The sequence below is a fragment of the Phyllostomus discolor genome, chromosome 2 (assembly GCF_004126475.2).
Source record: "Phyllostomus discolor isolate MPI-MPIP mPhyDis1 chromosome 2, mPhyDis1.pri.v3, whole genome shotgun sequence".
In the NCBI taxonomy this organism is placed as follows: Eukaryota; Metazoa; Chordata; class Mammalia; order Chiroptera; family Phyllostomidae; genus Phyllostomus; species Phyllostomus discolor.
Window position 1 is genome coordinate 108,769,751 of NC_040904.2, and position 13,035 is coordinate 108,782,785.

General features: G+C 35.8%; 1 protein-coding gene across 3 annotated transcripts in view; it reads right to left on the reverse strand.

Moving 5' to 3' along the window:
- Positions 1–13,035, reverse strand: part of ATR (ATR serine/threonine kinase) — a 130,733-nt gene that overhangs the window by 26,029 nt on the left and 91,669 nt on the right. For all 3 annotated transcript variants that reach the window (XM_036018322.1, XM_028505028.2, XM_036018323.1), the window contains exons 31-37: positions 11,968–12,059; positions 11,552–11,729; positions 9,651–9,830; positions 9,079–9,238; positions 6,034–6,213; positions 3,675–3,817; positions 723–820 (exon numbers count right to left, since the gene is read on the reverse strand). In XM_036018322.1, the coding sequence (XP_035874215.1) occupies positions 723–820; positions 3,675–3,817; positions 6,034–6,213; positions 9,079–9,238; positions 9,651–9,830; positions 11,552–11,729; positions 11,968–12,059 (1,031 nt within the window). The remainder of the gene's footprint in view (positions 1–722; positions 821–3,674; positions 3,818–6,033; positions 6,214–9,078; positions 9,239–9,650; positions 9,831–11,551; positions 11,730–11,967; positions 12,060–13,035) is intronic.

Here is a 13,035-nt window from a genome sequence, read left to right on the forward strand (position 1 = left end):
AGCTACAGTCTATTGTAATTTTTATGGTGAATTATTTGGCTTATACTAGTATTTTTCAATATCAAGGAATGAGCAGATTTTCAACTGCAGGCTCTGAGCTGCAACTACTTAAAAAGTCTATGTTTAGTTACTTAAAAAAACAAACCAACCAACTAATAAAACAAAACAGAAACAGTTTCACAGACATAGACAACAAACTGATGGTTGCCAGTGGTGGGGGAAGGGCAAAAAAATGTAGGAGATTAAGAGGTACAAATTTTCAGTTATAAAATAAATAAGTCGCGGGGATATAATATACAGCATAGGGAATACAGACAATAATATAACTTTACACAGTGACAGATGGGTACCAGATTACTCGTGGTGATGACTTTGTTAGGTATGTAAATGTTGAATAGCTATGTTGTACACCTGAAACTAAAAGAATATTAGTAAGCATATTTTAATATGGTTACTAATATTGGTTACAAATAAAGTAACCATATTTTAATTTAAAAAGTCTATGTTTAATATTTCCTGTTTTTAACATTTAGTTTCTTGCCCACATAAAATATTTTTTAAATTTATTTTTCAATTACCAAAGATGACTTTTTAATTTATAAAACCTTATTTACCAAATTCATTCTTAGCTTTTAGTAAGTTAAACTGTCAAGCCAAATCTAACTTAATACAAAAATTATCATTTCTCTTGGTTCTTTAAAATTTTACATACAAAATTATACCTTTTTCCCATTCATATGCCTTAGCACCAAAATCAAGCCATAATGATAACATCCGTGGCATTGACTGATATATGAATTGATTTCCATATTGTAGAGATCTGTAATCATATAAAGAAGGTATTATTAACATAGTATTCTTTGTTTGTTGTGTACATTAACATCTTAAGATTTAAACTACTACTTAAACAAAAATTTCTGCTATCAGTATTTCTTCCTATTAGAGGTTATCTTTTGACTCTTCTGTCCCCTTTATTTCCTACTATATTCCTCATTAAGCTCTATCTTGCCTGTACCAAAATTAATACAAGTTATGACCTAGTGAAAATCTTGTCACCCTGACTGGTATGGCTCAGTTGGTTGGGCATCATCCCACAAAGCAAAAGGTCACGGGTCAGATTTCCAGTCAGGGCACGTGCCCTGTCCCTGGTTGGGGCAGAGGCAACTGATCGTGTTTCACACATTGATGTTTCTATCCCTTCCTTTCTCCTTCCATTCCTCTTCCTCTAAGAATAAATAAATAAAATATATATTTTTAAATCTGTCAACACTTCTTTCAAATTTTCCTTAGGGTCTGTGCCTTCTATTGCATTCTGTGGCCATAAGCCTACATCAAGCTCAATCACTCAATTTTTGTAAAGTTATAATAACTTAGTCTCCCTAATTTTACATTTCTTCCCTTCAATTAAGTTCTAGACTAATATTCTTTTTTTTAAGGATTTTATTTATTTATTTTTAGAGAGGGAAGGGAGGGAGGGAGGGGGAGAGAGAGAGAGAGAGAGAGAGAGAGAGAGAGAGAAACATCAATGTGTGGTTGCTGGGGGTTATGGCCTGCAACCCAGGAATGTACCGTGGCTGGGAATCGAACCTGGGACATTTTGGTTCCCAGCCTGCGCTCAATCCACTGAGCCATGCCAGCCAGGGCAATATTCTTTAAATTCTAGTTTTATCATGCTCAAAAACAAGAATCAACTACCTATTCTTTAAGACCATATGAAAACTCTGCCTAGGATTCAAATATTCACAATCTTGTTTCTTTATAACTTTCCAGTCTTGGTCTCTTACTACTCACCAGCATACACCTTTCAAGATTCCAATAAGGAATCTTCCATCAAGTCCAATTTCCTCACCATCCTCTGAACAAACCATTCAAACCCTATCTCTCTGCCAAATTTATAAAAGGTTAGTAATGGCCTCTCCTTCTTGAATTTAATTAACTTTCAAATCCTACCTTTTTCATAAGGTTTACCACACTTCTGTAGCAATGCAGTATAAAAATGTATACTTTTCAAATCATGAAGTCAGGGGCTGAAGTTTTGACTTCAGGTTTGCCAGAAATTTATGACTTTGGGACTTGTTTGGTTCATTTTTTGTATTTGTTAAAATCAAAAGATTTTTATACTATTTATTTTGATACCTAATCACACATTCTATTATGTACCATTATTTAAACATTTTATGTGCTGCTGTGGTCAGGTGGCTCAGTTAGTTGGAGCGTCGTCTTGTACACCAAAGGGTGGCAGGTTCAATCCCTGGACAGGGCACATACCTAGGCTGCATGTTCAGTCCCCATTTGGGGTGCGTTAGGGAGGCAACCAGTTGATGTTTCTGTCTCTTTCTTTGTCTCTCTCTCTCCCCCCAGGTCCCTTCTTCTCTCTCTAAAATCAATGAACATATCCTTGGGTGAGGATAAAAAAGTGTTTTATGTGCTTAAGTTTCCTCTATCTAATTGGACTGGAGTTCCCTAAGAGCAAATACTGATGCTTAATTAGTAATAACATAGTAATTCAATCACTCAGAGGAAAAATAAGTCTTGATAGCTGAGTGTACTCCCTTAAGCATCCAAATGTTTTCTTTTAACTACTATGGATAAAGTAAGCTCTAAAATCTCCTTACTGTCTTAAACTATACTTATAAATATCTCACAGTATACCTAATAATGTTATGCACATCAAGGACTCTAAATAACTACATTTTAGAAGAAATGCATTAAATAAATTGTTTACCAATGTACATGATATACATTAATACTAAAGACCGAATGAAAGCTATTACTCATTTTAGAAAAGACAAATAACTATCCTCTGCATATGCTTCCATTTCAAAATGCCAATATGCCATAAACTCTGTCCCAAAAATAAGCAATTACTAATCAATAAATAAAATTAAGTTTGGATTTTATAAAACTTGAAGTCCATCTTGGGAAGAAGGGCTTGGCTAATCTTGTAATTCTATTATCACCAATAAACAAATACTGCTTTGATTCCTGAAAATACTAAGCTGAGAAGTCAAAATACCAAGTAACAGGCAACGATAAATAGATTTATTGCTCTGAAATAAGTTACCCTTCAATGTAAAGCAATGGTAACGAGCATGATAAAAAGAATGAGTGGAATGTCATTATTACCTTTTAGAAATTAATAATTGGTGACAATATAAACAGTAGGCATGAAGTAATAATCAATTTGACTACCATATACTAATATACGAAATTAAGCTATATTTCACTTGTTATCTAGTTTAAGAGATAAGCTTTTCTACAAGACCAACATCAAAACCATTTTCATATATATACTATTTCTTAGTAAAATGGGCTAACAGGAAAGATTCTACTGGCAATTACAGACAAGTAAATGTATTAGTTTTAAAGTCCTCTGACATTTTAGCGAGGGGAACTCAGGAGATGAGGGTCTGAAATGGGAAGAACACTTTATTTTCATTACATATACTTGGTGCTATTGAAGTTTTTAAAAATATGCATGCCTTAATCCATTAAAATAGTTATTTTTAAAAGGGAAGAAAAATGTATAAAGAAAAATTAACATACCATCTAAAGTGATATGTAAAAAGCAGAAAATATCCTGTATGTGCTAATGTCTGTGGTAACAATTTGATATCAACAGTCACCCTGACATACGAGTATTTAATCAACAAACTCACAATTCTCACACTCACCTTCCAAAATGAAGGACTATATACCGAATGAGATCACCCTGCTTTTCCATTTTGTTGTCTGTGACCATAGGCATCAATTTGTCATAGTACTTGGCAAGGTAGAAATGCCCATCCTCCCATTCTGGCAGGAACAAGGTCACATCCTGGAAAAGGGAAGACAGGACACTCAACTCAGAAAACCTCACACTATGCTGGGAAGTAAAACATGAATAGATGATTAGAGACCAAAAGCATAAAACCCACATCTGCCAGAATCTTTGATATAAATAAGGCATAGCTAACTACTTTCTTAGCAAATGTTTTTCTCAAGATGGCTGGTTGGTTTTGGTGACTGTCCACTGATCAACATTTCACGATAATTTGCCACTTTATGTGAAACTTCAAAATAATTTCCAGATGGGTTAAAGTACTATATGTATCTCTATATATGCATATTATTATTGTTTAAAAAAACTCAAAGAAAGAAGAGGTAATATCAAATCACTGAAAATGATAGGATTTTAAAAGCATAAAAATGTGTATCTTGTTTTTCTCCAAGAACTCTCTCTCTGTCATTATCACCCTCTCTCTCAACTCCTTCAAAATCAGGCTTCTAAAAAGAAATCTCCACCTTACATTCATTCCTCAAACTGTTCCTTGTGGGCTTCAGTTTTCACCACACTACAAAGCAGCTCCCTAAATCAAAGGGACACTTTACAAGTCTGATCTCATTTGAGTACACTTCAGCAATTTGTTTCTGCTGTCCACCCATTTTCTCTTTGAAACATTTTCTCCCCTTGGCTTCCATGAGGCCCCAATATTTCAAGTTTTCTCCTGCCTTTCAAGTTACTCCTATTTAGTCTCCTTTGTCATTTTCTTTCCCTTCCCTTTAAATATTTGTGTGGTTTATTAACTTTTTAATAATATTTAAAATGTGATGGAAAATACACAGAATGCTGACTAAATTCTTTAAATCAATTTCCACTCTTAGTCCAAACAAGTTCGAGAACACAATTTAGTACAGGAACCTGCCTGTAGAGAGAGGACTGGCATGGCTAGAAGTGTGCATCTCATACTAGTCCAGACCAGCCACAAGAATGAGGCAGCCAGTACACCTCTCCTATTTAGCCATCAGGGAAGGAAAGGGAACAGAAAACAATAATTAAAATTTCTTCCCCCAAAGATTATTTTTTAATCTGCTTTTATCATCTTTTTATCTTCCTTTCTTCCTCTCTTCTCTCCCTTCCTCCTTCCTTTCTGGTTTAAGTTTAAAATTTTTATCTTAGAAATTAAAATTTACATATAGAAAAATAAATAAATCTCACATGTACAGCTTGATCAATTACCACAAAGTGATAACACCCATACAAGAATGCCAGAAATGTGAGTACCCCCATTCACCCTCCCAATCACCACTCATTTCCTTTTCCCCCAAAATAACCACTACTATAGTCTGAATGTTTATGTTACCACCCCACACCACCACCCAACAAAAATTCTTATGTTGAAGCCTAATCTCCAGTGTGATAGTATTTGGAGGTGGGGACTTTTGGAGGTGGTTAGGTAACAAGATACAACCCTCATGAATAGGATTAGTGCCCTTATAAAAGAGACCCCATAAAGTTCCCTTGCCCCTTTCACTATGTTATATAATAATGAGAAGATGGTAGTCTAATGAACCAGAAAGCAGGACATGATACATGAGCAGGCAGGCGCACTGTTGTGATGAAGCTGCCTATCACCAGCTGCCCAAAGCTGCAACGTTCTGAATCACCTGAATAGTTTCCACAGAGGAGTATTCAAACTTAACAAAAAATCTGATGCAGATTCATTGCTCTACTGGCTCAGTCATTTTGAATACAATGACCACACAGTACACAAGCTCACTCAACCGCATCTACTGTCCTCCCTGATTAGTACAGTAAAGTTGTCATTGATCACGCCTGTGCATTCTAGTCCCCTCTCACTGGCTGCCAGGTTATATTGATGCTGCACAAACTATTCTCATTATGTTAATAATGGCTGGACTTTTTCTGGACAGACCTTGTATATTGGGTTTGTTCAAAAATTTTCAGGCTAATGTGTAGTTAACTTTGGGGAACATGGGTGAAAGGGCAGGTTGTAAAATGCTAATAAGATTCTACTTCTTGACCTAGGTGATAATTTCATGAGTAGATTTACTTTGTTGTAGTAAATAACATACGCTTATGTTATTTATATACTTACATACTTATGCTACATGCTCACTAAAAAATCAGAAAGGTTTACTGGTTATTTTTATATGTGTATTTCTTTTCTATTTAGACTTTAAAATAATCATATCTATTTTCAAAATCAAAAAAAGAGTTTCTACCTGAAACTGCATTATATCTATACTTGCCTTATATTTTTTCATAACTGCATTGCTTTCAAAGTTAGCTGTTTCCTCCATAAATCGGCCTACTAGTAGCATAGCTCGACCATGGATTAACATGTCTTTACTCGCAGTTGGAGTTTTATTTTCAGGAAAACATAATTCAACACCCTTTTGAAGAACAATTAGTGCCTGGTGAACATCACCCTGAAAGAAAAGAAGGCAACGACAAAACTTTTAACTTAAGAACCTATTTCCATTTTCTGAAAAAATAAATAAATAAAATTATTAGGATTTAAAGTTCACTAGATATTTTATTTGTAAATCCATTTAAATTTCATGTTCAGCTCCTATTTTCATGCGATTAAAGTAACATCTTAAAAAGCAATCATTGCTTCATTTCATGTAGAACATACATTTATTTACTCATCCATTTTATAGTCAAAGTGTAGCAACTAAAGCTATTATCTACATGACTAGGGATGAACAATGAGTAAATCAAAATCTCTGGCTTAAAAAAGTTCATCAAATAAAGAAATAGACTATGTAAACTAAAAGGCAATGTACTACGTGCTATTAACAGAGAAATATACATGGGTTTTGTGGAGGAAAGAAAAGGGAGTTCCCCAAATCTCCATGAAAATGTAGGAAAATAAAGGAGAGCAACAGTCAGAAAAGGTTACCCAATGAGGAAGATCTGAATTTAGTCTTAAAGAATGAGTACAGACTTCCGGCAAGATGGAGGCATAGGTGGACGCACCATACCTCCACGCACAACCAAGATTAGAACAACAATAATTTAGAGGCAGGATAACACCCAGAACTGACAGAGAATTTATCTGAATGGAAGTCGGACAGCCAAGAAGTTGAAGTAGACCTGTTCATCCAGACCGGTAGGAGGGGCAGAGAAGAGCAGCAGCCGGGCGAGAGTCGCAGCATGTGGAGAACTGGGCGCATGAGGCAACCGGGAGCATGTAAGCCTTCTGGGACGCGCAAGATTGCAGCGGTAACTCTGAGTACGCAGGCAGCAGCTGGCAGACGCAGTGGGGCGGCGACAAAGGACCAGGGCAGAGCGCGCAGCCCGGGATCCCAGGGGGGTACTCTCCTGAGGCCCCAGGAGAGCAGAGCTACCACCATTGTTCCCTCCCGCCCCCGCCCCCACCTACAACATCACAATCTAGTGACTGGGGTGCCCAGCCCCGGGGAACACCTAAGGCTCCACCCCTCACTGTAACAGGAGTGACCAGACCCCCTCCCCCACCAAAAAAAAAGAGAGAGAGAGAGAGAGACACGTCTCCAACAGAAGAACAGATCAATGCCCCAGGACTCATCCTTTTGAGCGACCAAGAGCTAGCCAATCTATCAGATGCACAGTTCAAAACACTGGTGATCAGGAAGCTCATGGAATTGGTTGATTTTGGACACAAACTACATGAAAAAATGCAGGTTACCATAAAAGAGATGAAGGAAGATGCACAGAGAACCAATAGTGAAGGAAAGGAAACTGGGACTCAAAACAATAGAGTGGACCAGAAGGAAGAAATAAACAACCAAGCAGGAAAGAATGAAGAAATAAGAATTCAAAAAAACGAGGAGAAGCTTAGGAACCTCCAGGACATCTTTAAACGTTCCAACATCCGAATTATAGGGGTACCAGAAGGGGAAGAGGAAAAGCAACAGATTGAGCATGTATTTGAACAAATAATAAAGGAGAACTTCTCCATTCTAGCAAAGGAAATAGACTTCCAGGAAATCCAGGAAGCTCAGAGAGTCCCAAAGAAGTTGGGCCCAAGAAGAAACATACCAAGGCACATCATAATTATATTAGCCAAGGTAAAAATGAAGGAGAGAATCCAAGAAGCAGCAAGAGATAAGGGGACAGTCACCTACAAAGGAGTTCCCATCAGACTGTCAGCTGGTTTCTCAAAAGAGACCTTATAGGCAAGAAGGGGCTGGAAAGAAGTATTCCAAGTCATGAAAGACAAGGACCTACATCCCAGATTGCTCTATCCAGCAAAGCTATCATTTAGAATGGAAGGGCAGATAAAGTGCTTCTCAGATAAGGTCAAGTGAAAGGAGTTCATCATCACCAAGCCCTTATTTTATGAAATGTTAAAGGGACTTATCTAAGAAAAGAAGATTAAAAAAAAACATGTATAGTAAAAGGACAGCAAACTCACAATTATTAACAACCACATCTAAAACAAAACCAAAAGAAACTAAGCAAACAACTAGAACAGGAACAGAACCACAGAAATGGAGATCACATGGAGGGTTAGCAACAGGGGAGTGGGAGGAGGAGAGAGGGGGAAAAGGTACAGAGTAAGTAGCATAGAATGTAGGTAGAAAATAGACAGGAGGAGGGTAAGAATAGTATGAGAAATGTAGAAGCTAAAGAACTTATGACACATGGACATGAACTAAAGGGAGGGAGGTGGGTGTAGAGAGGAGTGAAGGGGGGAAATGAGACAACTGTAATAGCATAATCAATAAAATACATTAAAAAGAAGTTACCTAGAAAAAAAAATAGCCATTAAAATCTGGGACGTAAGTTTTGCAAATTAAGATATTTAAAAAGCCCTTTTCTCATTACACTAGCTTTAATCTGAGGACTGCTGGAGAGTTTTGTTCATGACAGGCTAGATTAATTAGAATGAATCTTGACAGTAACATTGGCAAGTCCACACAAAACTAATTCTCTGCTGAGGATATAAGGTAAGGGCAATGTTGTGTTCATTTAACAAGTATTTTTTGAGTTCTTACTACATGCACCCTTTATACATACAGGAGATTAAAACAAAGTAAAAATTGGTCACTTCCCTCAAGAAAAAAATGAAAAACAGATGAGAACTGAAAGAACTACACTTTCAGACTTGATATGGCAAACTATTTGGGAACTTCAGGATAGAAGAAAAATTTTCCCCAATTATGGTGGATAAATGATGAAGAAAAGTGACAGAAAAAGAAGGTTCTAAATTCACATTAGGAACCATCTGGTCACTCAGGCACTTATAAGAAGTACATAATCCACAAAAGAATACATATATATGACGACATTCCCTTAGTGGTTACCTTGGACCACAACCACTTTGCCCTTTCCACATACAGTTCCGCAAGTCGCGATTCTCCAGCATTAAGCAGAGCATTATAGGCTGTCTGATGGTGACCAGCCTTTCTAGCCACTCTGGCACTCTGTAGCCAGCATTCTCCAACCATTTCACTGTAATCTCGCCTAAAGAAATGTGACAAAACAGGAGGGAAAGAACATTTTTAAGTGTTTTCAACAATTAAGACACCTCTTTCTAACATGGAACATTCTTAATATACCATTCAAAGGAATAAAAATTAATGTGTTCAAAAACTTTTAATTTTCTTAAGGTGTTCCATTTGTATAAATGATGAGTCTATGAAGACCTATTAATGACTTAAATTTGTACCTCCCCAAGATAAGTTTTTAACATTAAAAAGATATATTGAATGTACACATAATTCTTAAGTTCTAGGTTCACTGTAGCCTTGACAATTAAAAATATAAAAATACAAATTCAGAGAGAAAATTAGGAAAAATAAATACTTCCAAGTAATAAACAAATACAACAGTAAATTCACAATAATTGACATTTTTAAAAAAGTGTGAAAAAAACCTTTTATTGAGGCTTAATAAAGCTCTCCGGAGAGCCAGAATGGGCTCCTTGGCTCTGTAGGAGTTCTGGGTCATTTCTAGTCGAGCTGCCCAGTTTAGAGAATCTTCTTGAGAATCATCACCTGGAGACTGCTGAAAAAGTGGTTTGATGCTATGCTCCAATTCACACAGCATGTGTAATCTGAAGACAGAGAAATCCCACATTAAAATGTTGTAACATTCATACTTATTAATCTCATATATAAAGCACGTACTTTAGCCATGAAAAGACAGAAATGTGCAGTATTCTTTGCAAGAACTTTAACCAATATATATTCTCAATAAATATAAATAGTAACATCTTTTCATATTGGGTATACATACCAATTTATGTCTATTTAAATATTTAGTGCTGTACTATAATCCCCAAATTCCTATTAATTAAATTAGAGAAGGGTATATAAAACTAAATTCAAATGTATGAAAATCAAACTTTATCACCTATATGAAGATAAAAGAAAATATGGATACATTATATAACAACATAAATATTTACACATAAGAGGACTTGGTGTAAGATGAGATGAGATGCCAGTAAAAAATGGGAAACATGCAATTTTAATTGTTTTTTTTTTCCTAAGAGTAATAGAAACAGTCATGATACTTTCACACTAGATTTTTTTCCCCTGTATAATTATCAGCATCTAGGACTCAGTCATTGTTCAAGAACACAGCTAGCTACAGCTCTAGCTCACATGGCTCAGTTGGTTGGAGTGTCATCCATAATCCAAAAGGGTGCGGGTTCCATTCCCAGACAAGTTGAGGTGCATATGAGAGGTAACCAATCAATGTTTTTCTTTCACATCGATGTTTCCCTCTCTCTCTCCCTCCCTTCTCTGCTATCTAAAGTCAATGAGAACGTATTCCAGTGAGAATTTTTAAAATAATTTTGAAGAAGGAATACAGCTACAGAAGAGAAATAATCTCAGTGGTCTAATCTCTGGTTTCATTAAGCTGTTACCAAAGGGGCTTCTACAGAATACAATAAATTCTTCTAACTGAAAAAAAATTGCTTATCTTTTTTATTGTTTATTTTCTTCAGAAAATGTTTTCCATCTGGTTCTTTCTCACCTCTAAAAGTTAATATTCCTTTGTAGTAATGCAATGCCTATATTTTTGGGGAGGGAATGAATGTCAAAAGCCTTTCTAAATAGGAAGAGGGAAAAGGGACTTACGAGTAGAAAACACCAATGTGATTAACACAGGTGTCCAGATTATTTAGGTTAGTTGTAAGAAAAATAAACTATGAATTACATCAGGACAAATGTAAGATATTTTGTGATTTTTTAGAAGTCTCATAATTGCCTTTGCAATTAATAGAACACATATTTGAACATTTTTTATTTTTATTTTTAAAGATTTTATGTGTTTATTTTTAGAGAAAGTGGAAGGGAGGGAGAAAGAAGGGAGAGAATATCAATGTGTGGTTGCCTAATGAGTGACCCCATTAGGAACCTGGCCCCCAATGCAGGCATGTGCCCTGACTGGGAATCAAATGGGCGACCCTTTGGTTCACAGGCCAGCACTCAATCCACTGAGCCACACCAGCCAGGAGTATTTGGACATTTTTAAAAAACTATAGGGTAATTATGAGTTAAAGAATGAAAAAGTCATTTTGTTTAGCTATGCATAATAGCAAACATACTATCAGTTATTTCCTGACCAAAAAATTCTAAGTCCACAGGGGCGGGGGGGGGCAGGGGGGGCGGGGGGGGGGAAGGGGACTAAAAGATAATGTAAAAAAAATACAATAAAGGATGGTACAATAAAAAAAATTTTAAGCCTATCAGATAATACTTACAGACCAGGAATATAAATATAGAAACTTTGAAATGTGCTAAATACAGGATAATATGTATATACCTCACAATATATTCATATCCTCTTTGGTAAGAGCCTCTTTCAAAGCTTGCAGCTGAAAGAGGTACAATTTGTTCTGCTCTCACTAGTTTCAATGTATCATAAAAAGCCGTGGAGTCTTTTTTTTTGGCTGACAATAATAACTGTCCCAGTCTGACACTCCATGTGGTAGATTTCCAATCTGAAAAACAAATCAAGAGTCAAGGAATACCATGAGAGCTGTGTCTCTGAAAAAGCTTTATTTCATTTGGTCAAATGGTCAGAATAAATACTGAACAAATGGTTTCATTCTACTACGAACAACTAAACAGAGCTATCATAATACAGGCTGAAAGATTAATTACCACTGTTACTTAACTACTTAAGTCTGACTATTTATGGCATATGAAAACTGCTTATATTTTAAGAAGTAATTTTACCTGCTGCCAAATAGTTTTCCACTAAATCCCACTGTGACAATTTCCAAGCTGCTTCCACTCTGTATGTGTTTAATTCATCTGTCCATTCAGACCTATTAAAAGAAACCCATATCATCTAAGCTTTTATTTATTTAAGTTTAAAGTGTATTTAAAGATTATTTTCATTGGTTTAGCCACTCTGTTTATTGTGTTTATTCATTATTCTATTTACTATATTTGTACTGTATTGTGTTTTATACTTAGATACAAAATAAGTATGTCTATCCAAAAGAACCTCCCAGATTTTAATCTTTCCATCTCCTGAAAACATTTCTTCAATAATTACTTCTGATAGAGCCATTTAAAAATGTCATTCCTTGATGAACTAAATTGTGTCAATTAGAGCAAAATTAATACCTGGAAAATTACAAAGTATATTTGTAAGATTAGCTTCATGCTTAATTTGAACAAAGGGAAAGGAAAAACAAAACCCAACTGAACATACATGCATTAAGAGGTAAGCAATTCTAGCGCGGGCTGGGAACCAAAGTGTCCCAGGTTCGATTCCCAGCCAGGGTACATGCCTGGGTTGCAGGCCATAACCCCCAGCAACCGCACATTGATGTTTCTCTCTCTCTCTCCCTCTCTCTCTCCCTCCCTTCCCTCTCTAAAAATAAATAAATAAAATCTTAAAAAAAAAAAGATGTAAGCAATTCTAATAACTAGGGATTATGAATGAATTTAAGATAAAATTATGGGTGGTGCAGTGGCCCAGGTGCAGGTTGGGAGTACACAGAACACAATAATAAGGGCATAAGGAAGTTACAAATGGTGTGTCAGTGGCATAACAAAGGATACAAAATTAGCTAACCAAAATACATACCTATTTTTAAACTATTTTCAGTAACTTTAAAATTTGAGTTTATAAAATCAGTATGATATAGGTAATTATTTTTATAAGTATTCTATGTATGTCAGACTAAGACAGCTAGTGATACTTTACATCATGACTACATAAAAGAAGCCAGACTTCCCTCATGTTTCTTCTTTATTAATCATACCATTTGAAAAACTTCTATACACTAGACC